This window comes from Anastrepha ludens, chromosome 4, assembly GCF_028408465.1.
Source record: "Anastrepha ludens isolate Willacy chromosome 4, idAnaLude1.1, whole genome shotgun sequence".
NCBI lineage: Eukaryota > Metazoa > Arthropoda > Insecta > Diptera > Tephritidae > Anastrepha > Anastrepha ludens.
The window spans coordinates 32,279,972-32,305,489 of NC_071500.1; the positions used below are offsets into that span (position 1 = coordinate 32,279,972).

Here is a 25,518-nt window from a genome sequence, read left to right on the forward strand (position 1 = left end):
GAACAAGCAGCATTGCATCCCTGCTGCGATATACATACAAACGTAATATTTATGGTATGCAATGGTTAGTTAGTAAGGATTTCAAAGAAGACTGATGAGAATTGCAGTGGAAATTGATCGGGGGTTAATTAATAATTAGAAAAGAACAAAAATAAAAGGAAACATTACATGTAGTTTGGGTTATCAGATGATGTGAAAAACAGTAACGAGAGCAAAAGTTTTTGAATAAGATGGATTTATTTTAGTAACAAAAAAAAATATTTTTTTGCAGAAAAATATTTAATTAATTTTTTGGAGAAAATTAAATAATTTTGCAGAATTTTTTTTTTTTTTTTTTGCAAATGGAAAAATTTATTTGAATGTGTCTCTCTGTGGTGTTAAATCAAACGAGTTGTATTTTTTGCTATTTATAAGCAAATAGAACACCAAAGTGAACTAAAAATTTTTGTAAACAAAAACATAAACGATAACGAAAACTTTCAAAAGAAAACCACAAAGCGAAAGCGACCAAAGATTTTTTTAAATATATAATACGTACGTATGTATGACTCTTGTGTGTGTGCAAACAACAATTATAAGAGTAACAGAATATGAAAAAGTTTTTAAACGGGTAAAGTTTCGCTCAGTACTGTGTCTATGAATGTAAATAAACATAACATTTTTATGAATTAAATAAGATTTGAAGGATATTAGTACAATTTCGGATCGGAGTGAGTTCGAAGTGGGGAGTACTGTGTGAGGAAGCAAAACATTGATAATTCAGAGCGGTTTTAAAAGTGAATTAAGAGGATGTGTGGATAGTAATGCATGAGTGGAAAAGAATCGAAAGCAAAAAACAACATTTTAAATACATAGTAGTTATGTATAGGGTTGTTCAATAGGTGCGCTTCAACTTTTTTCCGATAGGGAGGGCGAACGACGCAATATTTTTTATTTTTCGCTTGTCATTTGTAAACTTCATTAGTATACATTTCATCATGGAACGCTACACACTTGAGCAACGATTGCAAATCGTGCAAATTTTTTATGAAAATAATCGTTCTGTTGCTGCTACTTTAAGAGCATTACGGCCATTTTAAGGTCCATTTAACAAGCCGTCCCGTTTTGGGGTTATGTGAAGTCATTGGTCTACAGTAACAAGCCGGCGACGATTTGTGAGCTCAGAGCCAATATTGAACGCGAAATTGCTGGAATTTCGGCCGATTTATGCAAAAGAGTGGTCGAAAATTGGGTTCAACGATTGGGATTCGTATATGTTCAAACTCGATAATAAAAAAAATAAATTAGTTAAAAAAGTCAAACCGTTTGTGTTTTTTTCAAAAAAGTTCAAAAGTTGAAGCGCTCTTACTGAAAAACCCTATACATTCATGTTTCAAGAAATAAAAAACACGATTAAAGAAAAACGTAGCACTCCGAGGGAGAATGTCACATATGTAAGTAGTTAAATAAATTTATTGTAAGCAGACTATAGTGTAATAATGGAATAGTTGTCGAATGGAAAGGAAAAAATCAGCTTACATTTATATAACCAGTGTTGCCTAGTTTTTTGTTTTAGCTTTTGTTAAATTGAATAAAAATTTAAATCAAAAGCGACTACTGCGCACAGACTAAAATTGTTAAGAAACAATATTTTTCCTGAATTCGGATATAACACTAAGAGTAAAAAATACGAGGGCGGCTTAATAAGTGCCCGTGGTTGATGGCACAGAGCATTCCTGAGGGAAGCTGGAGTTAGCATCTGTCATCTATCGAACGATGGCAAAACAAATTTCAGACTGATTGATAGGTTTGTTTAGATTTGGGAGCTATTCGAGTAAGACGTATATCGTGGTTTTCGCTACGATGGAAAAAGAGGCCTTCGGTAATTGGCTTTTGTTTTTTAATGGGAAAAAATGCAAGGAGATAAAACCAAAGTTTGATACTGTCTATGGAGATGCTTCGCCATCTATGACCACAGTTAGATATTGGTTCAACGAATTTAAACGTGGGCGATGAGAAGCGACCAGGACGCCCGGCAGACGTGGTTACCGAGAAAATCATTAAAAAAGTACCCGACAAGATTCTCGGTGATCGACGAACGAAAGTGCGCAAAGTAAAAGAGGTCATAACTGTGTCGACCGGAACGGCAATTAAAATTTAACATGATAAGTTGGCGATGAAAAAATTGTTGACCCGCTGTGTGCCGCGATTGCTCACGGTGGATAGCAAGCGGATGCGACTGTTAACTTCGAAGCAGTGTCTGCAGCAATTTAAGCGAGACGCGAAGAAATTTTTGGGTCCAGTTGTCATCGTTGATGAAACCTGAATTCATCATTACACACCAGTAACTAAGCAACAATCAAACCAATAGATTTCTCCCGGTGAATCTGCTCCAAAGAAGGCGAAGTGAGTCCCATCGGCCGGAAAGGTCATTCTCATGGATTTTTTAGAAAAACGAAGAACGATCACGGGACAACAGTGAGTTATTGGAACGCTTTCGCAAAACATTGAAGGAGACACGGCCGTATTTGACGAAAAAGAAGGTGCTGTTTCACCACGATAACTCAGCAGCACATTCATTCGGAGTTGTCGCCGCCAAACTGCTTGAATTGCGTTATGGATTGCTGCCGCCCCTCCCGTATTCACCCGATCTGACTCCCTGCGACTGGTTCTTGTGCCCTAACATGAAAAAATTCCTCTTTTAAAGGAAGTTATTGTCGATACAAAGGCGTATTTTGGAGAGTTCGACAAATCCTATTTTTTCGGAGAGGTTAAAAAATGGCCGGAGCGTTGGAAGAAGTGTATATTTTTAAAAGGGGACTATGATGAAAGATAAAAAGACAAAAATTTTTTTTTTGAAAAAATTGTGTCTGCATTTCTAACATGGGTACTTATTTAACCCCCCTCGTACTATTTCAAATTTCAACTATTGTGTTCCAAACTTGACGAATACAATGGTCTCAAACTTTTGCGCAAGACTGTAGTTTGGCCTCCAAGTAAAACACGTAGTTAAAAGGTTATTAAACTCATGTAAAAAATGGCATTTTGTACTTTACTGATTTCGCTGATTTTTTTAGCTTCACTTTGTTTAACACTTCATAAAGGAAATAATTTTTGTAAGAGAAAATGGATGTGTACACAAAACATAGATAAATGAAGATTCGATATGCATACATACATACATACATACACGTAAAAGAGAATATTATATGATATGGACAAATATTTGAACTTCATTTAAAACGTCGACAAATGATAGATATGAGTAGATATGTATACATAGTATCCGTTATGTGGTTCTATGCACTACTTAAGTACGCACATACACACACGTATGTATATGCGCATTTGGATGGCATTACAATAAAAAAATATACATAAACATTTTATAACAATTACATTAATGAAATGTGATCATATTTACATACATACATATATTTAGTAGAATTTTATATTTAGAAAATACAAAGTATGTAGGTATGCATGTACATGTGGACACAGACTTATGTATACTATATATTGATATGCAATTTGAATATTGACTAAAATTGTATGTAGGACTTACTTTTGATTGTTTTCGCTACGCTTAGTTATTTCTTTATGTACTTTTTCTTTAACTTTTTATGGTTTTGCGTTTTGTAAAATGCTAGTTTGTTTTGTTGTAATTATATTTTTTTGGTTTTTGCTTTTGTTGAGTTGCAGATTTTATAGTGCTCCAAAGCAAGCTATGAGATACAAGATACAAGATAACACAATCAAATAAAAAAGTATAAAGAATACATATTTGTGAAACAACAACATTTTATATAACCAATAAGAACTACATATATAAAAACACAAGGACAAAGACAGAGGCAGAGGCGCAAAAACGCGGTAATACATAAGAAATAGGGCGAAATTACAATGCATAAACGTCGGGAATTGGCAAATATGCTTTCAGTGAAATTTATATATACATACATACATATATACATACATATGTACTAAAAGAAAGCATTTTATATTTTTTTGCAGAAAACAAAAGAAAAGGTATGAAAAATAGAGAGCGTAAAAGTATTTCAGTGGTCAGAAGCAATAACCGCCCTAAGTCGACTTAAGAAATAATTGACTTATGTACATAAGTGTACATATGTACATATGTATTTGTAAGCTGCCACATTTCACTAACGGTACGCAGAAACCCTGCCACTCGAACAATGTGTTTTAAAAGATTATTCAAAGAAAAATAATAATTTGGTTTCTGTTTATGTTGCAATACAGATAGAAAAGAGCTTTTTCGAAAGCATGATTTTCAAGTTAGGTGGTTATTGCTTGTGACCAGAGTACTTAAGAGGTGTGTGTTGCAAGTTAATTTATTTTTTAATTAAAATAACTAACAAATGGTTATTAAAAGAGATGAGTAAATAAGAGCAACTGCGGCAAAAAAAAAAACAATCATCAGTATCCTAAACTTTTCAATTTTTTATTAAATTTATAGGTCCGTAGGTTTAGTGGTAAGTTAGAACGACTTCTGGTCAAAACGAGTATTTAAGTTTAAGTCTTTAAGATTACGCGGACTTTAGTTTTAAAGCAGACTTTATGTTTAAAGTGAACTTTAAGTTTAAAGCAGACTTTGTGTTTAAGGGGTTATACGCAGTTATGACTTTCAAAAAAATCGATTTTTTTTATTGCATTTTTGTAATGTACATATATTCAAAAGTATACGCACGATCTAGATCTAAGCAATACTTTCGGAGTTATACCTAAATATGTAGAGATGCCTCGGCACGTTTTAAGGTAGGTATTGAAACTTTAAACGTGTTTTTTTCAAAACGGCATTTTTCAAGTCGGTGTACACGATATCTCGAAAACGGCTTGTTTGATCGGTCAACCGTTTTAACTCAATCTTTAAAGATACATTTTCTAGTAATTAATCGTTCCTTTTGTAAATCTGATACTTATTTTCCATTTTATAATCAATTTACTGCCAAATTTTAACGTAAAAATCGAAATCATTTCTTTTAAAAGCTGCCATTTTGTGAAAATTCACTATTTTGATTAGCCGAGCGATTAATTACTAGATAATCTAATATATTAACAAAATTTGTTTGGTTTTTTGATTTCAGATAATCCAATCCTGAGTTACGATGTACACCGTAAATCGTCTTTTTTTAAAGGAGGTTCCAGAAATCGCCTGCAGCGCGCTCTATAATCAACATTTTCATAAATAAAAAATTTTGTTACGTTCTTGAAGGATGCTTTTATAACCGCCAAAAATTTTCAAATTAAAATATTCTGAAGTTTCTTCAGGATAAATCCTTGACAACCCGTCTTTTATTTGCTTCATAACTGCGTATAACCCCTTAAAGTAGACTTTAAATTTAGAGTAGACGAGGTTTAAAGTAGACTTTTAAGTTTAAAGTAGAGTTTAATTTTAAAGTAAACTTTAAGTTTAAAGTAGACTTTAAGTTTAAAGTAGAGTTTAATTTTAAAGTAAACTTTAAGTTTAAAGTAGACTTTAAGTTTAAAGTAGACTTTAAGGGGGAACACCACTTTGTTTTTTCAAATAAAAATTTAGATTTTTTTTGCCATTTTCTTAAAGTAGAAATATTCAAAAAATTATATAATATATAAAAAAAATTTTAACTTAAAATCTTAAAAATTCACGAAGGTATACTATACATATCATTTCAATTATCGCTCCTTAATACTGAGCGCTCTCACTGAGCACCGCCAATGAAAACTTAAAACGCGTTTTTCTCAAAACGACTTTTCTGAATACGGTGGCCTCGATTTCTCGAAGACTTATGAACGGGTTTTAATTTTTTTGTATCCATCGGGATTGGGAGGTAGTTCGAAAATGGTTGTGTGACTTGTAGCTCCATCCTGTTGAAAATAAAGATTCAAGCTATGTTCTATTCCTTCAAGTTCAGGCCACAAAAAATCTTCAATCAGTTGTCTATAGCTATGTCGATTGGCAGTAATCGCTCTTCCATATTAATCTTCGAAGAAAAACAGGACAAAGATTTTTCTGAAATTACATGAGGGTTCTCTTCTCCCCAGATGCGGCAATTTTGCTAGTTAACTAATCCATCCAGTGTGAAATGAGTTTCATCACTAAAGATGATTTTGCGTGGCAAACCAACATCAAATTCACATTACCAAATCACGAAATTTCTGCGTTCATAATGATCTTCTGGCTTTAATTCTTGAGTTAATTGAATTTTGTCAGGATGCAACAGCCGATTCATGAATGCTTTGAATTGTTTGCTTGAATTGTTGCGAACGTCGACAGATCGATGTTGAAGGGTGTACAGGAAGACTTTGCGCTACTTCAACAATATTCTCATCAAAACGATCAGTTTTTGGTCTGCCAGTCCTTTTAGTCCAATCTTTTCAGTCCAAATTTTTTCACCAACCTTTGAATTGCCGACTCATTCGGACGATAATTTCCGGCATAAGAATCACGAATTTTGCGATATTTTTATTTTTTTAACATTGAATCAAAAAATTAAACACTGAAACCCAAAATAAAAAATTTCTTTTTTCGTTTCCGTTTTACACGCTTTTAAAGAAACAGCCAAAAAACACCATTTCAAATCAGGCGAGGGCCTTAACATATTTCTATTATAGCTAACGGTAGCTTCTTAAAATTTAATTTACTATCGATATATGGATATTACCTTTTAAAATGGATCCTCGGACAGGACGAAAAAAGGCCAGACCCGGGTGCTTAACCGAAGGTTTTAAAAAAGGTGTCCAAGGAGGAGAGTTAAATAATTTGCTTAGGTAACCCTCAAGATAAAAAAATTAAATAATACATTTTTAAATTGAATTAACAACAACGTCCTTTTCGTCGTGAGTTATAAAAAATCAGTATGAGTGACCCTATCGTTTTGTCCACAACTGTATTTAGATACATTTGTTTCTACTTAAAAAACAAATAACATTCTGTAAAAACAATGACTTTAATATTAAAAGCAATAATTAACACTTTTTACAACCAATTACCCACCAAAATAAAGCAGTCTAAAATTTAGCAAATTTCACAAGAACTATTTTTATTGGCAAACCGCAAGCAATGAACACCAACGACTCGGTAAAAAATTATTGCAATACCTTTCCATCAAGTTCACGCGAAAACTGAGGTCAGACAACACCTTTGCCAGAGATAAAGTGAAAAATATGGAAAATAAAAACATCGCACAAAAGAAAAAAAAAATCAAATACATATGGATGTTTGTATACACCCTCGCATTCAAAACTAAGTAACAGTGATCAATATTGCAAAAGAAAGCTGAAATGATTTTAGACAACTGAGTGGGCTGAATTCTCCAAATACAATACAAATACATATGAAAAACATGGAAATAAGCAGAAGACGATTTAACAGTTATATACTTATGTATATGCACACACACACAGACATGCATGTTTAATGCACACAATAGGGATATTCGAGATTTGTTGTATGTGCCCTTGCATTCTGTAGTTGTGGTTTTTAAGGTTTTTGTAGAAAATGCAACGAAATTCTAACAACTAAATACAGCTTATAAATGCACCACAGGCAGACTCGTGGTGCTCGCTGCGGTGCAATGTAAGTTTTTACAGGTACTATAATATTATGAAAATTATTATAATTTAATTAATAAATTAATCGGCCGCCGTAGCCGAATGGGTTGGTGCGTGACTACCATTCGGAATTCAGAGAGAACGTAGGTTCGAACCTCGAAGAAACACCAAAATGAAGAAAAACATTCCACAAATAGGAGGAGGAACTAGTTAAAGACTTGGAAGATAGTTAAGGACTTGCTTGAATTGAGATTAATATAAAAATTTATTTTTATGAATTTAATTTTAGGGTAGTTCTTAACACTATGTTAATACTGGGCTGAGTGCCAACATATTTGACAGTCGTATTTATACTTTATACTACAATCTCACATATGGGCACTCAAGCATCCTCAGAAACTTTGAGTTCATGCCCTCGTCGACGGATCAGTGCGTGCTTTCGCTTAGTCCAAGCGGAACTTTCTCCACCCATATTCTATCAAGGGAGGAATGGACCGGGGGCAGCACTTGGGGACAGGGCCTGGTTAACCTGTTCGCGGATGGTTTGAAGTTGGACGGTAGGGTTGGAGGAGGAGTTTTCTGTAAAGAGTTCGCCATCAAACTCAAATTCATGCCACCGAATCACTGCAGTGTGTTCCAAGCAGAGGTGGCCGCAATTAAAGAAGCAGCTGACTGGCTACTTACTAGCGTAATAACTGTTAAGAAGGTAAATATTTACTCCGATAGCCAAGCGGCAATTAGGGCCCTAGGCTCTACTATGGCGCACTCGAAACTGGTCAGGGAATGCCTGGTCTCTCTCTCGATTGTATCAGAATTCTTCGATATAAAGATAATTTGGGTACCTGGTCACAGTGACATTCCTGGAAACTGCGAAGCCGACGAGCTGGCCAGACAAGGGACCAGTGAGGCGATGTGCCCGCGAAAGGAGAGGATCGGGATCCCCTTGACAACCTGCGCTCTACTGCTGGAAGGATGGGCTTTGCACCAACTCAGCGAGCGCTGGGTAAGTACGCGAACGTGTAGGCTCGCGAAGTCCTTCTGGCCACGTTTGGATAGGCGTTCGAGGGATATTCTGAGGATGATGAAATCTCATCTCTCAAATTTCGTGGGCATCCTCACCGGGCACTGCCCGCGGGGTACACTTGCCGTGAGACTTGGAATCACTTCGAGTCCTTTTTGCGTCAGCTGTATGGAGGATGAGGTGGAATCATCTCAGCATCTGCTCCTCAGCTGCCCAGCTCTCGCGGGACTAAGATTCAAACATCTTGGTTCTCACTTCTTTTCTGCGCCTGCTGATATAGCGGATCTTGATAACAAAAATCTGATGAACTTCATCAGCAGCATAAAGAGGTTAACACAACCGCAACCAGTCACTGTTCATAGTCCACAAACACTAAACCCTCCCCACCCCTTTCCCTTTCGTCCTTGTCCTTCACCTCTTTCTCCCCTCTTGCAATGGTATCACAAAGGATGAACCAAACTTTTTCGTCCAAGTGGGCACACTCTCTGGGCAACCATCACTACCTAACACCTAAAAAATTTATACTTACACCTCATCTTACTGTTTTAGGTACACGACTTGTATATTAGTTTCTTTGTTTGCTGTTTAGGAAAAACATGTTTATCTCTTGTTATTCTTAAAACATGTTTGGATTTGTTCAGCCCAGCATGGTTATATGTACTTAGAATGTACTTAACTATTTTTATTTATTATTTGTGAATGATATCATTCCTTAACTAATTCGGCCAAACACCCAGAAAGGGAGTACGCACCTATTATATTGTATTGTATTGGAGGTTGAATTAGTTTTAAAGGTGACACACAGATGGCGCTATTTATCACTTTATCGCGTTGGCAATACTGAATATATATTCATGACAAAGCCTCATCCCTAGGCTTTGTTTATCAGTATCTGTCATTTCGCTGAAGTATAAACAACGCAGTGTTTTCGTGCTCCGAGTATGTCAACTTTCGTGCCGTCGAAACGCAATTTGCGGGAAGCTTTGCTTTTCTGCTTCAATTTGAAAAAAAATACTGCCCAAGCCCGTGAATTGCTGCAGGAGGCCTACCCAGACCATACTCCGTCGATTTCAACATGTGAGTACTGGTTTCGACGATTCAAAAGTGGTGATTTTCACACCGAAGACAAGGAGCGTCTTGGCCAGCCCAAAAAGTTCGAGGACGCGGAATTGGGGGAATTGGTAAACGAGGACTCGTGCCAAGCCCAAGAAGAGCTTGCTGAATCATTGGGCGTTGATAAATCAATCGTTTGCAAGCGTCTAAAAGCGATGGGAATGATCCAAAAGCAAGGGCATTGGGTCCCGTACGAGTTGAAGCTGCGCGACGTCGAACGGCGACTTTTTACGTGCGAATTGCTGATCGAGAGACAAAATCGGAAGGGTTTTTTGCATCGGGTGGTGACTGGCGACGAAAAATGGATCCACTACGATAACCCAAAACGCAAAAAATCATGGGGTTTGCCCGGCCACGCATCAACGTCGACGGCCAAGCAGAATATTCACGGCAAGAAAATCATGCTCTGCATTTGGTGGAATCAGGTCGGCGTCGTATATTTTGAGCTGCTCCAACCGGGCGAAACAATCACGGGGGATCGTTACCGACTGCAATTGATGCGTTTAAGCCGGGCATTGAAAGAAAAACGGCCGGAAACGGTAAAAAGGCACGACAAGGTTATTTTGCAACATGACAACGCTCGGCCGCATGTTGCTCAACCTGTCAAAAAATACCTTGGAACGCTTGGCTGGGAAGTGTTACCCCACCCGCCGTATAGTGCAGACATAGCTCCCTCCGATTATCATTTGTTCCGGCATATGAGTCTCGATTTGGCGGACCAGCGGTTCTCCTCGTACGAGGCTACCAAAATATGGGTTGAGTCATGGATAGCCAAGCAGCGGCCAGAATTTTGGAGAAACGGCATCCGGAAATTGCCCGAAAGATGGGCGAAAGTTGTAGCTAGCGATGGCCAATACTTCGAATAAAATATTTTGTACCGTTTTTTCACAATAAAGCCCCAAATCTTCGAAAAAAACCTTTAAAACTAATTCAACCTCCCAATATATAGGTATATACAATATAAAATTAAAAAATTCATATTGACAGAGTTTAATTAATGAAAAAACAAAAACATTAATCAGCTGTTCGCGAAACTTTACAACAGCGCGTTCGCGATATGGATGTGAAGACTTAAATTCATTGTAAAAATAGTGAGCAAACATTACGAATACAACAAATCTCAAATACCCCTAACACATACACATGTACGTACATATATTATGATAATATGGAATAATATGGAAACAGCAATAGACAAACCGGCATTGAATACAAACGACTACTTACATAAATACATACATACGTACGTACATACATATGTATGTATGTATGTGCTATCATTAGCACGCAAAACCCTCTCGAGCCTAAACACCAACCAGGGGCTCACACAAAGAATCGACAATTCAAACCAACCGCACGGATCGAGAATATTGACAAACAAAACAAAGTGAAAAGGAGAATAATTCAATTTGCTAAATTGCGAAAAACAAATGCAAAAGCAAAGTGTTTAAGCGAAGACCTAGTAGTGCGAAAAGAACAAAAATAGATGGGGGAATTGCCACAGCTGACCGCGCAGCTGACAGCAGATATGCATAAATATGTAACAATACGGCATTTGTTTGTATGTTTGCATATCCATATAGCCCTTTCAGTTCAAATTAAAACTTTAAACTAAACCTTTTTCAAATTAAATTAAACTAAACTAAAGGGACAGGAAGAATTGTAATCGGACGAAAATCGTCATAGCAACAAAGATGAGACTGACGGCAATGGCGAACACTATCGCGCCATGATAAACGACTCTTTGATGTCGGATGCCGAAAATTGAAGTCCGTGATCTCCACAACATTTGACCCCAACAAGACGGCCCTACTTGCCATGCAGACCGTGAAACAATGGATATACTGCATCGTGGTTTCGGAGAGCAATTTATCTCTCGTCTCGGACCAGTGGATTGGCCACCAAGATCGTGTGGTATGGACATTTATTTGTGGCGGTGTGTAAGTCTAAATGCTTTGTGGATAAACCAGGCATCGATTGAGGCATTGGAAGCCAACATTACTAAAGTTATTCATGAGATGCCAGAGCGAAATGCCGAAATGCGAGTCATTCAAAAGTGGTGTTTACAGATGGCCGAATTACGACGCAGTTGCGGCCAACATTTGAAAGGGATTATCTTTAATAAATAAATGTCATGAATGGTTGGTTCTACATAAAAATAATAAAGATCGCCCAATCGATTTGAATTTTCGTTGTTTTATTTCAATTTAAAATCGGATACCTCTAAATTTACAAACTATTTTTATATTGTATTTATTTAGAATTTTTGTTTTATTTTTTCTTAATTAAGCGAGCCACAAACAAGCAAAAAATCATAGCCATCGCCACGCACCGTAGATCGGTTGGCGTTTTCCATTTCACGTTGTTCGCCGATGAGTAATAGGCTTCTCACAATGCGTCCGTTGTGTCCATTGAGGCAACACATTTGCCTGGCGTCATGTGTAAAACGTGCCGTGGTGCCACATACATATAAACAAAAAACAACAGATGCTACTGTCGTGAAATCAAGTATTGTATTATATTTCGTTCTACGTAAAGAGGTTTTTGCCGATTGTGAAAAATATTGATTATAAAATTAATGCTTATTGAAGCGGAAGAGGGTTTTAATAGAATTTGTGGTAGTCATAGACGGTGGGTGCGACCACAACTCCGAGATTGGGACGCCCATTCATTTTTCAGAACAACTTGGCTAAGCCTGGACTTTTCTACGCGCTTTCCAACTATTATCAGAAAGATATGGGTGCATTTGGATGAACTGAATTAATTTAAATCTATTAATTAAATTATTGTATTTTAATTATTAATTTGATATAATTAAAACACCGTCCATAAAAATTTGCGCGATACAAAATTGTTCCTATTGAATAGTTAATAAATACGTTCGGACTTGCCGTACGGCAAAAATAGAAAATTGAGCTTTCCAGCATGGCGTTTTCGACTCAAAAACACATACACATAGTAGAAAAAGTCTGCGTTCACCTATGCAAATATTCTTTGCATTAGAAAAAGTTCAAAACAATAAATATTTCAGAAATTTTTTTTAATGAGTTTTATTAAGTTCACTTAAACGTAACTATCACACATATTTCGCTACCAATAACAAAATCAAATTTAAAATGAGATCACATAAAATTAAAAAGGCCATTCAAACTAAACGGAAAAAGTTTGCGTTCACTTCAATAATAATAAAATAAAAGGCTTAAGATCATAGAAATGTTTTAAAATTAATAGCTAGTTGGATATCCCTGGCTTTTTATGACTTCTAGGAGGCGTCTTTTCATTGATCCAACTAGGTTGGCTGTTATTTCTGGACTTATGGGTACCCATGCCTCTTTAAGCGCGTTCTTAAGCATTTCCTTGCTAGTTATTGTACGCTCTCGTATTTTTTTTTTAGAACGTCCCATAAGTGCTCAATGGGGTTAAGGTCAGGTGATTGTGGGGGTGTGCGAAGTTGTTTTGGAACATTATACAACAACCACAACCTAACAATCTCTGCTGTGTGTTTCGGGTCGTTGTCCTGTTGGAAAACAAATCTTTCACCGAGTCCCAGTTTGATTGCACTTTCTCACAAATTCGTTTTTAAAATATCGAGATAATCATGTCTGTTCATTATCGACTCAAAAAACTGCATATTTCCAACGCCCGAACTAGCCATACACCCCCATATCATGGCACCTCCTCCCCCATGCTTTACCGTAGGTACCAGATTTTGCTTTCCAAGTGCCGTTCCGTTTTTCCTCCAAATAATTTTACGACTTTTTATCCCGAAAATGCAAAACTTGCCCTCATCTGAAAAAATCACACTATTCCAAAACTCAGGTGGCTTGTTTACGTATTCCTTGGCGAAAGCCATCCGCTTAAGTCGATTTACTCGCGATATGAAGGGTTTTTTCGGGCCACTCTGCCGTGAAATCCGATTCTTTTTCGAATTTTTCTTACTGTATCTGGATGTACTTTCTTTTGGTATTTTACTTCTGTGTCTTTTGAAATTCGGCTTGCTGTTAGTCGTGGATTAGAATTCACAAGAATAGTTATGTTGCGTTCTTCTCTTTCCGTCGGTTTTTTTGGACGCCCAGAACGAGGCTTAGACTCCAAACAATTCGTTTGCTTGAAGTTGTTTATCACTCTTTGGACCGAGGAGTATTGCCTCCCAGCAATTTTCGCGATTTCCCGATAGCTCATACTATTTTGCCACAAGCTTACAATGATTTTCCTTTCACCAATATCTATTTCTTTTCGCCTTTGGTCCATAGTAACAAAAAATGTATTTCTAATATCAATTTTTCCCTCTTTAGATTTGTTCTTAACCGCGTCAACTACATGAATGATTTAAAATTTAATTTAACGTAATTGCCATGCAAATAATCGTCACTATTCGAAATGAACGCACACTTTTTCTGCTTAGCCTATTTAAGTAATAGGTCTATTTATAAGTTCGTGCGGTTTTACAACAGATGGCGTAACTTGATTATTATTCCATCGATCCACATTTCCAAACATTCATTGGAGAGCTACTGTCGTAAGGCACAAACGTCAGTATACGTTTTTTATTTGAAGCGTAAACAACAATATTTTTACCACACTTGAAAATGTCGAATTTCGTGCCAAATAATGTGTTTTTGCGGGGAATTCTTCTTCATTATTTTAATATGAAGAAAAAAGCAGCCGAAAGTCATCGTATCTTGGTGGAAGTTTATGGTGAGCATGCTCTATCTGAGCGAACGTGCCAGAAGTGGTTTGCACGCTTTAAAAGTGGTGATTTTGGCTTGGAAGACGAAGAACGCGAGGGTGCGCCGCCAAAGTTCATGGATACCGAATTGGAGGAATTGCTCGATCAAGATCCGGCTCAAACGCAAGAAGAGGTTGCAAAAACTTTGGGAGTTGATCAATCAACCATTTCCAAACGTTTAAAAGCCATGGGAATGATCCGAAAGGTAGGCCATTGGGTGCCGTATGAATTGAAGCCAAGAGACGTTGAACGCCGTTTTATGGCATGCGAACAACTGCTTCAACGGCACAAAAGAAAGGGTTTTTTGCATCGAATTGTGACTGGCGATGAAAAGTGGGTCCATTACGACAATCCAAAACGTCGGGCAACGTATGGATACCCTGGCCATGCTTCAACATCGACGTCGGCGCAGAATATTCATGGCCTGAAGGTTATGCTGTGTATCTGGTGGGACCAGCTGGGTGTTGTGTATTATGAGCTACTGAAACCGAATGAAACGATTACGGGGGATGTCTACCGACGACAATTGATGCGTTTGAGCCGAGCACTGCGAGAAAAACGGCCGCAATACGCCGATAGACACGACAAAGTTATTTTGCAACATGACAATGCTCGGCCACATGTTGCACAAGTGGTCAAAACATACTTAGAAACGCTCAAATGGGATGTCCTACCCCACCCGCTGTATAGTCCAGACCTTGCGCCATCCGATTACTATCTCTTCCGATCGATGCAACATGGCCTGGCTGACCAGCACTTCCGTAATTACGATGAAGTCAAAAAATGGATCGATTCGTGGATTGCGGCAAAACCGACCGAATTTTTCACAAAGGGAATCCGTGAATTGCCAGAAAGATGGGAAAAAGTAGTAGTAAGCGATGGACAATATTTTGAATATTAAATTTGTAACCATTTTACGTCAATAAAGTTTCAAATTTCGAAAAAAAACCGCACGAACTTATTCATAGTCCTATTAACTGTACTACAATCCCGTTATCTGAACACGACGCAGCTCAAACTCCAAAAAATTTTGTTCATAACCTCTATGAATAATTTTCTTTGAAATAAGTGAAAAGAAATAACTGAGAGTTTTAAGATAAACACGTTAAATTATTTTAATACTTTATAACAGTGGGTGAACGCAGACTTTTTCTACCATGTGTATTCTATTTAGCTGCAGTCAAATTTGTTGCTGCAACTGGCGCTGCATCGTGACGAGCTAAGGTTGCAAGTTGCCCACAAGAGAAAACGGGATGAAGTCAAAACAGAGATATGGCAGATGCCATATAGTAGAATGTTTAGATGTGGGGTTATGATTTGTTGCGTGTTTGTAGTTCTTTTTAAGCTGCAGTTAGTGGTGCCGTAGCCCTGACGCCATAGCTGCGACATTACCGCATTCGTCGATAAGTCATGCCGTAACCATAAACAGCTGATATTAAAGTAGAATTAATGATAACATTTGCATTATGTCAGAAAAACTCGAATAATTTCCCACTATGTTAATTAATTTTTCGTTTTTCTAATATTCAAATTTTTATTGCAAATATCAAAACAAATGTAAAGTATTCCACAGCTGCTTTTGGTGACGGGGAAAACCCAAAATTCAATAGATACCTACGGTTATGGTTATGACGTTATGGCGCGGCACCTTGAATCGTTTGAAGTGATGCCTATACGTTTGATCAAAACAGCTGATTGCTTTGGTTACGGTTACGGCTAAGATACGACAGCACTCATTGCAGCTTTAAGCGTACTATGTTTAATAAAAAACTGATATAAATTCTCTTTGCTATAAACAAAATAGTGTAATTTAGACTTGACTCCTCCGTTTTTCAACTGCTCTCTGCCAAAAACGTTTTTCTCAATATTTTTTAAAGGGTCGCAATTGTGGACTGTTTGGTGGGTTGTGGTCGTTTCGGACAATATTTACCCGGGGACCTTCATATCAGTGCATGATAAGATGACTGTAATGGCACTATGTTAAATTGGGCCAGAATAGAACAGTCCTTGTCCTTGTTATTTCTGAATGACAGCAAACGTTTTTGAGAATACTCTTTCGTTTAAAATTCTTGATTTATTGTGCCCGTTGCAATGAACGTTTGGCTTTTGATACCAGACTGGCAGATGGCTTGTCAAACCAACTCTTGTTTAGGGAACTTGTCCAACATTTTTAGCTTAAAGGCACCTGGCACTCCTACTCTTATTGGTGTAGTATAAAATTTAGCTGCTTGAATCCGCTAAATGTCGGCTTTGACGTATGTTTCATCGTCGTTTACCACCCAATCATATTTAAAAATGTCTTGACTGTAAAATTTCAGGGCACGAGTTTTATCACTCTTATTTGTTTATATTTCGATTGGGTGCTACAATTATTTTATATGATCATAAACCTTCACTTTTGCACACCTCTTGGACGTAACCTCCCGATATCTCCCAGCATCTCGAAATGAAAGGTCAGGCTTTTTTTCGAAATAATGACACCACTCCTTTCACTTGACTCGGACGCAAACTCTTTTTTCATCCACATCCACAGGATAAGGTTTCATTCAACATTTTTAACACATAAGTTACCGTAGTTTTCGGACAATTTCAGGTTTTTAATATGACATTTTACTAGCTTTTTACGCACAGATGACTGCGCAAGCTCACATTTCACCGAACATATTTTGAAGAAAACGTAGAAGCTACAAAAGGTGGATATGCCAAATTATTAACGACAACGAACCCCATGAATACGAGTATGTATACTTATTTTTTATTTGCAGTTAGTTTCAGTGTCGGATTTTTTCGAGTCCATTCTTTATTTGAAAATGCAGTAAAATTAAATTAAATAGGAAATAAACCAAAATAAGAAACAAATGAAGAAGGCCAAATTCGACCCCGACCGAATTTTATATCACCGCGCACATTTTACTAAACTTTATTTTCGGCTAGCTGTTAACTTTTGGAATCATGAGAGTTATAGCTAGAAAGAGGCTGTCGAACACTTTCTCTGCAAATGTCCGGCTCTGGCGGCTAGGCGCTTGAGATTCCTTAGCTTGCCTTTTGGGGATGGCTTTAAGAAATTCTCCAGCCTAGTTCCCTTTTCTCTCCTCCACTACATCAACAGCACTGGATGGTTGTAAATGGTTTTCTCTTCCCTAAATTTGTTCGCATGTTTCGCATTTACTACTTGCCGTGTACCTGGGGTACTCTTGCCATCTAACCTACCTACCTATAGCTTGTAACATCAGACGGACAGAAATTTAGCCTTAATATTGTACATATATAAAAACTGAACGATCTCTAAATCTTTATGTTGACTTAAGTGGCCTGGCAAACAATACAGTCAATTTTATGCGAGTTTTATTAAGCCGAGATACAACGTGGCACCACCTATTCTTCTCGATTGCGTCGTATTTCTTATCCTGAGTTAATAATTTTCACCGAATTTGAGTAACTTTGCCTCGTTTATGACAGTAACGTCACGTTTTATATATTTTTTGAAAATGAACCTTACATGAGAAGTGGGCGTGATTATTACAACCAAAAACATGCTTAATATTTGAATAACATCGCTAATTAGCCATTTATTTCAAAGAACGGATTTGCGAGAAGATTTGTCTCGCCACCCCATGAGATGATGGGTATTAGAAAATAATACAATAAAATAAAATGTAATTTATTTTTCTGATATATTATTGATTATGTCCAAATATGACTTCACTATTTGATTTCGAATTCGTAGATCACCCATGGTGAAAAGAATTCAAAAGATGTTACCAAGATCAGACCGTTAACCGGCTCTCACCAAATTTGAAAGAATCAGCTAATTGCCCGACATCAGTGGAGTCATAACAATACTCCTGTATTTGGAAGGAGTATGTCTTCGTCCGTCTATAGTAATGTGACGGCTTGTCTTGAATTCGAAAATTCTCAGCAGATTTCTTCATACTCATATCCCGAAAAAAACTATTGGAAAAAAAAATCCATAAATATTGCACCACAATAGCTTTTTACAGACTGCCTCAAACGCTTAAGTTTATCACCTCACTAGACAGTGTATGTCTGTGTTATGCCAGACCTATGACCCTGGTAAGTTATTTATCGATTTATTCTAAATACGAGTATGTATGTTCACGTGAGACCGCAAACAACCACCCTTCAGAATTCTTTTATTTTTTTGTGTTTTTTCCTCACTGCAATTAAAACTAAAAATAAATTCTCATTGGCAACTAAACAACAGCGAACACGTGGTGGAGCTGGTCACGGTGCCGGGTAGGCAAAAGGTGTAGACTTTAGTGAGAAAGCGATAGTAGAACTTCAATAGTGTCCACTTACATTACACGGTTCGTATATAGCGAGTTCGTGGAAATTAAATAAGCAACTTACAGGATACATTTTTTAAATAAATTGCTTTATCATGTAACTACGTACTATGCAAATGTACTTGTATCTCCAAGTATGTATGTATGTAAAAAAACAGTAGCAAAACGGTTCTAAATGCAGGCAAGGATGGCATACCAATATCTAAAGGAGCATTTAATATTGCTTGTTTTTCTAAGCGGTTCCATTAAAAGACCTTTAAGGTATTTGAAAATCGAACTACGATTGAACGAGCGTTCTATTCGAGCAAATGAATCAGTTACAACGTGCCACTGAATACTAATTTTTTGACTTAAGCTTTTGAAGCCCAAGTGATGATAGCTGCCAAGTTTTGACAATTTATTTATTTTAAATTGAATTTTAATAATTTGTTCATGAAAATATATAGGAATAACCTATATTAAAACTGTAGAAGGCAAAATAAATCACCCTATCCGAAGATTTTTTATTAATTTTGAAAATGGCGTCGCACGTCAATCATATTTGTCATACTTGTGAACTAAACAGCTCCAGTCTACAAACAGACAAGCAATAGAGCGCTTGAAAAGGTCAAAGGTAAAGGTCAAAAATAAAGATTTTCATCACTCAAACTAACCCTCCGTTGGACTAAATCTTCGGTTGGGAACCCGGGCCTGCCCTTTTTCGTCCTGTTCGAGCATTTTTTTAAAAGGTTATATTCATAAATCGAAAGAAAATTAAATTTTAGGAAGCTACCTGGGAGCTCAAGTCGTTAGCTGTAATAGAAATATGTTGAATTCACGCCTAAAGTCGAAAAAGTCTGGCCAGACCCGGGTGCCCAACGGAGGGATAAAGATTTTCATCACTGAGAATAATTTTTTTTTTATTTTCAAAAATAAAATTGTATTATTAATTTTACGGCACCCTTGTAAAACTTGAAATTAATAAATAAAAATCAAAAAATTAAAATTAATAAAAAAAAAATCAAAAAATTAAAATTAATAAAAAAATCACAAAATTGAAATTAATAAAAAAATCAAAAAATTAAAATTAATAAAAAGCAATGTATATTAAAAAAAAATTAAAATTAATAAAAAAAATTAAAATTAATAAAAAAAAATTTTAACTAAAAAACAAAAATTAAAAAACAAATTTAAATTAATAAAAAAAATTAAAATTAACAAAAACAAAAATTATGAAAAAAATGAAAATAATAAAAAAATATCAAAATTTCACACTTTTTAATCAGAATTTCTTTTAAGGGGGAAGTCTACTGTGACAAGGGAAAAAACAGGCTTATTTTCCGGATTTTATTTCTAACAAAATATTGCTCGTACATAAAATCTATTTAAACTCTTATCTTTATTATATATTTAAGTTTTTGAAAAAAAAATTTTAAGTCAAAATATTCAAAATGGCCGCTGTGGCACTTCTGCAAGCGCAGGTCCGCTTTTCTTAGGTGCCTAAACGGTGTACATGAAATCTTACGTTTCGGTGATCTAAAACAAAAAAACAAAATATTGTTATCATATACATAGTATTGACTCTCGTCTGACGTAGGATTATGTCGATACAAAATTTTGGCGTTGAAAAAAAAATTCTTGAAATTTTTTTCTTTTTTTTTGCCTAAAATTGATGTTACTATTGTTTATAACAATTTAACAAATAACGATATCAAAAAAATCCTATGTCAGACGAGAGACACTATTACAGAGAATATATAATTAAATTTTTAAGCTGATTCATTTATCAGAACTCGAGATATCGTGTACACCGTATACAAAAACTTAGTTTCGAGAAAAATGCGTTTAAAGTTTCAGTATAGCAGGTACGCGCTTTGGAGCGCTTCGGGAAAAGGTCGAAATTTCAACGAAGAAAAATTTAGCCAGCTGTAACACATATTGTACCTTATTTAAGAGGGTTCAAAGTATTTTTTAAGCTAATAAAAAAAAAATCGATTTTTTGAAAAATTCACAGTAATCTTGAGAATACATTTTTATGGTACATTGAATTTTGAAGTGGCTAAAAGTTCACGTCGAATATTGACGATGTTTTTTTTTTGCGCAATGTCAGGAAAGCGAAAAGGAGCAGTTTTAGAAAATTCTGAGCGATTATCTCAACCCCTGTGGGTCCACAAAGCCATGCCTAAGAATACCTATACCATATCTTATTTTGAGTCCTGAAGTGGCCTGCTCAGAGCCGAGATCTGAATCCGATCGAAAACTTATGGCCTCTTTTAAAAAAAAGATACAGCCAGTATACAAAGCAGAACTTTGGTTTCGGGTTCAGGCTGAATGGGCCGAAATACCCCACCGCACAATTGAAAAATGAGTGGAAAGTATGCCAAATTAGATAGAACGGATTTTATGGGCATATAAGTACAAAAGTGCCACAAAACATCCATTAATGCTCGCCTCGGTAGGTAAGGTCAGATGGCGCAAAAATGTGCGATAAGGAACAGAATCATTCGCCTTGCTAGCTACCCATTTTCCGGGAAACTAAGTAAACAACTATTTACCCAAGCTGATAAATAACCAGATTCGGCCTATAGCTACGGTAAAAAAGGGAATTGAGCAAGTCACTGCCGCCAGTCACGTTTTATTAGACAGACTGTATTTCCCAAAATAGGTGCATTTGTTGTGAAACCAAAGATGATAGATTACCAGGTTTGGCGAAACGAAACAAAATTGAGCGATTTACTTCGGCCGCAACGACACCGGGGGTTCGCTAGCAAAACTATACACGCTCGTTTCACACGTATTCATACACTCGTCCAATCTGTCGTTGTTCAGACGGCATCGAAACGACATGAGCGGAGAATATAATCAGTTTTCTTTGTATCAGTGTTACCTTTTTCGGAAGCAAACCGCTGTCATGACCTCGGTTACGTGAGCCAATCAACTGATTCTTTCAAATTAGCTGAGAGCCGATCTGATGTTGGCCACACCTCTGAATTCTGTGCATCGTGCTATTAACTCAGAAATCCATAAGGTGGGCCGTAAGCTGTTTTCATTGCTCCGTACAAGGTTCCGGAGGCCGATATTGTTCGCCCGGTGGTACAACGGCAAAGTGGTAGCTACTTCTACCACAACTTGTTGCGTCTCAGCCTGATACGATCAAAAGAAAGGCACACACTCTCAGCTCCATCCAAGAGGAAACTGGGTTTGTATGAGGTATTGTGATGAATTTGCTTTATTCTATTTCTATACACTCTTCTAAAACAAACTCTGCCTCAGTGCTCATGGATATTCAACAGTCAACTGTCCTGGAGTTTAAAAAATAATCTGCTTAATGATATTAGCCGTTCTTTACCCTTCAGCAAGGTGCGATCTATAGTGCAGTTGCTAAAATTTATGTAGAATAATTATTTGAATTCAACATAGAATCCCATCTGAGCTGCGCAAACGCGGTTAACCTTTTCCACTATTGCTGCGATAACCGCAGAGCCCAATAAAATCCAACGATGCCGGTTTTAGGAAGCCTTGTCCTAAAGTTATAAGGGTACTACAACCAAAGTGTCCCATAGTATCTTAAGCAGTTTTAAATGAAAGGTTCATTTTACTTAAAAAATAATAATAATTGGCGCGTGCACTTCTGTTAGGTGTTTGACCGAGCTCCTCCTCCTATTTGTGGCGTGTGTCTTGATGTTGTTCCACAAATCCCACGTTAATCGATCAAATTATTCAACGTCCCTCGTATTCTGCTTTGTTGCCACTTTCTCCCATTTTATCAATAATTTTAGGTAATCTTATCAACTGGAATGAAGTCTATCAAGTCAATGCAATTTCGTATGTATGTGAGCGATTTATCTTTGCGTTTAATGTTTGTTTACCAAATGATAGAAGAGAGCAGTTGTGCCAAGGTATGTAAACCTATGTACCATATATATATGAATATATATACTTATGATATAAACTACAACAACTACTAGAAATTATAGTTATATAAAAACAAATTATCGCTAATTCAAAGTACAAAGAAAATATAAGAAGGTGGCGATGAGCTGTCAGGAATGCTCTTTATCACACAAAGGTGTGAATTACCACAAATAATAAATATAGATCGAAATGTGGTATAGATAATTAGTTTGTGCAATGGGAAAAGTACCTAAGACTGTTTGCGTCGAAAATGCGTTGTTGATACAATTTGAATTGAAACGTGATGAAATATTCTAAACTCGTAAAATATTTTTTTCGTTTTTCGATTAAAATTTGGTAACATCGGCAGCCAACATTAGCAGATTTGCTACTAAAAATATACAGAGAAAATTCAACTGACTAAAGCGGCGCCTCAAATGTCCATGGAAGGTTCTAAGGGCTATATTAAAACTTCATCCGGCTCTCCTTTCATCAACGATGTGCATTTAAAGAATGCTTACAGGATTCCAGGCAAATTTAGATATATTTTATTGGCGGTTCAGCAAACACTTTGGTAGACATAAAAAACTTTAATGCCTGAAAACTCGCCTTTGTTGCGGAAAGATAATCAGTAATCAGGAGCGTTAGGAAGGTCGTAAACTACACGATACCTACGCATGAAAGAATGCCATAGGGACTGGGCTTATAATTCCTTCAATAATATAAATACCCCTGATCTGTATTGAAATTAATGAAAGCGTTGTATTTCGCCAAACAGGAAAGCAGATGGAACCGATGGTCTGAAATTTCCTACAGTGGCAAATCAAAAGCTATACTACTTCCTCGCAGTAGGTGGACTAACCTCAGTATCCGCAGAATATCGCTCCTGTTCGGAGCAGCACTTGACGAACTAACGCCGAGAAACTTAAATGGGTTAAAACACAAAAGAAGCGGATACTGAATAATTGTTGATATAACATTCATGCTTAGAGGTACAGAAGACAAAGGAAAGACGGGCCCATTTAACCCTACAGCCACACTACCCATTTAACAGTGGCCCTAAGCTCCAACTTGGAACTCGAGGAATTGATGACACTGCCTGAATGAATATCCAGTACTGCCAACAGAGTGCTTCGAATTTACATCTTCGATACGTAAAAGCTACAATATTCGCGGATTGGTCACCCATCCTACAGTCCGGACCTGGCACCCAATAGTTTTTTTTTTTTTTTTGTCAATTAAAAAAAGCAGTTGCGAAGACGGATATTTTGGAAAGCGGGCGTAGAATACCATTTTGAAGAAAAATAATAAATAAAAAAATATTTAAATAATTAAAAAATATTTTTTTCAATGGCTTTCATTCAAAAATAAAAGCTAAAATATTCCTACAGTCCAGACCTGGCCCACAGTGCTTTTTTTTTGTCAATTAAAAAAAAAACAATTGAGGACAAGTATTTTCGGAGGCGGACATAGAAACCCATTTTGAAAAGAAATAATTAATAATAAAAATAATTACAGTGCACTCGCGGTAACTCGAATAGCCGCTAAGTCGAACGACGTGCTAACTCGAACACATTTTTTCCCCTATTGACTTCTTTGTAACTCGAACAATAAAAAAGCGCTATAACTCGAACAAAAAAACAAATTTATTTGTACACACATTCTTTTCAAACATGTATATTTTGTACATAGATACATATGTAATAGTATATGTATATAAATTATATGTATACTAGTGTATTGTCCATATGAATATTTCGGCGTTAATATCCCGTTAGTTTTCCGGGAACAACATCTTGCATTGACCAAATTGCTTTAAATTTGTCATTTGTAGTATATCAGTGCACGTGAGTAATGGATCGTAAAAGGTTGAAGTGTTTAACATTAAAAGAGAGGGCTGAAGTCCTTAACAAAATTAAACGTGGACGTAGTGTTACTTCTCTAGCGAAGGAATATGGGGTAGCCAAGTCCACCATAAGTCTTATAAAAAAGAAAGATAAGGCAATTTATGGCTTGCACTAACGCTACCGGCAACCATAAGCTTAAACTTCTCGTTATTGACAAAGCAAGAAATCCTCGAGTTTTCAAAAATGTTAACTGTCCGGTGGAGTACAAAAATTCCAAATCAGCCTGGATGACTTCGGCGATTTTCAAAGACTGGTTTCATAATTCGTTCGTGCCGCAGGTAAAATCCAGATTAATTAAAACAATTGTTTTAACCGAGTTAAATGACTTTAATATTTAGGTAAGAAAAAATTTGAAAGATGGGGACTACCTGAGAAGGCTCTTCTTCTAATTGATAATGCCCCATCACATCCCAAAGAAATCGAATTAAAGTCCGAGGATGGTTTAATTTTAACTATGTTTATGCCGCCGGATGTGACACCATTGATCCAGCCAATGGACCAAAATGTAATTCGTATAACGAAACTATACTACAGAAATTTTCTACTGGCTTCCATTTTCAACAATCGATCGAAAAATCGATATCGATGACTGTTTTTTTAACATAGCACACTCAATTGATAAGTCGAACAAATTCGATAAATCGAACAGCGCCTGTTTTAATTAGTTCGAGTTATCGCGAGTGCACTGTATTAAATTTTCAATGGCTTTCTTGCAAAAGAAAAAAATTATATAATCATACTAAGTACCTCAGACCCTGAACCTAGCAGCTGCCCCTTGGTATGATATAAGATCCATGTGGTAAGAACAAAACCACTCTCAGCAAGGCAGGCGAAGAAAAATCTAATCAGTTTGTAAAAATCTGGCAACTACACACATTTGACAACCTACTTGCTATCTACCATTTTGAATTTAATACTTATTATAGCTAACGAGATTGATTGAATAAAGACAAGCTAACAAAGGTTATGGGCCCAGCCCCCAAGTAAAAGTTAAAAGGTCTGAAAATAATAACGTTGTTCGTGGAACACTAAAGTCAA

At 36.5% G+C, this 25,518-nt stretch overlaps 1 protein-coding gene across 13 annotated transcripts in view; it reads right to left on the reverse strand.

The window, feature by feature from the left end:
* LOC128861510 (epsin-1) overlaps positions 1 to 25,518 on the reverse strand; it is a 58,583-nt gene that overhangs the window by 13,219 nt on the left and 19,846 nt on the right. For 9 of the 13 annotated variants that reach the window (XM_054099685.1, XM_054099683.1, XM_054099681.1 and 6 more), the window contains one exon: positions 3,545 to 3,704. The exons of 2 other annotated variants lie outside the window; for them this stretch is intronic. In XM_054099685.1, coding sequence (XP_053955660.1) covers position 3,545 — 1 coding nt within the window. In that variant the 5' untranslated portion in view covers positions 3,546 to 3,704. Of the gene's footprint in view, positions 1 to 3,544; positions 3,705 to 6,641; positions 6,730 to 6,973; positions 7,083 to 25,518 lie in introns of those variants that run through there. 2 more of the 13 variants (XM_054099688.1, XM_054099686.1) reach the window with 2 other exon arrangements.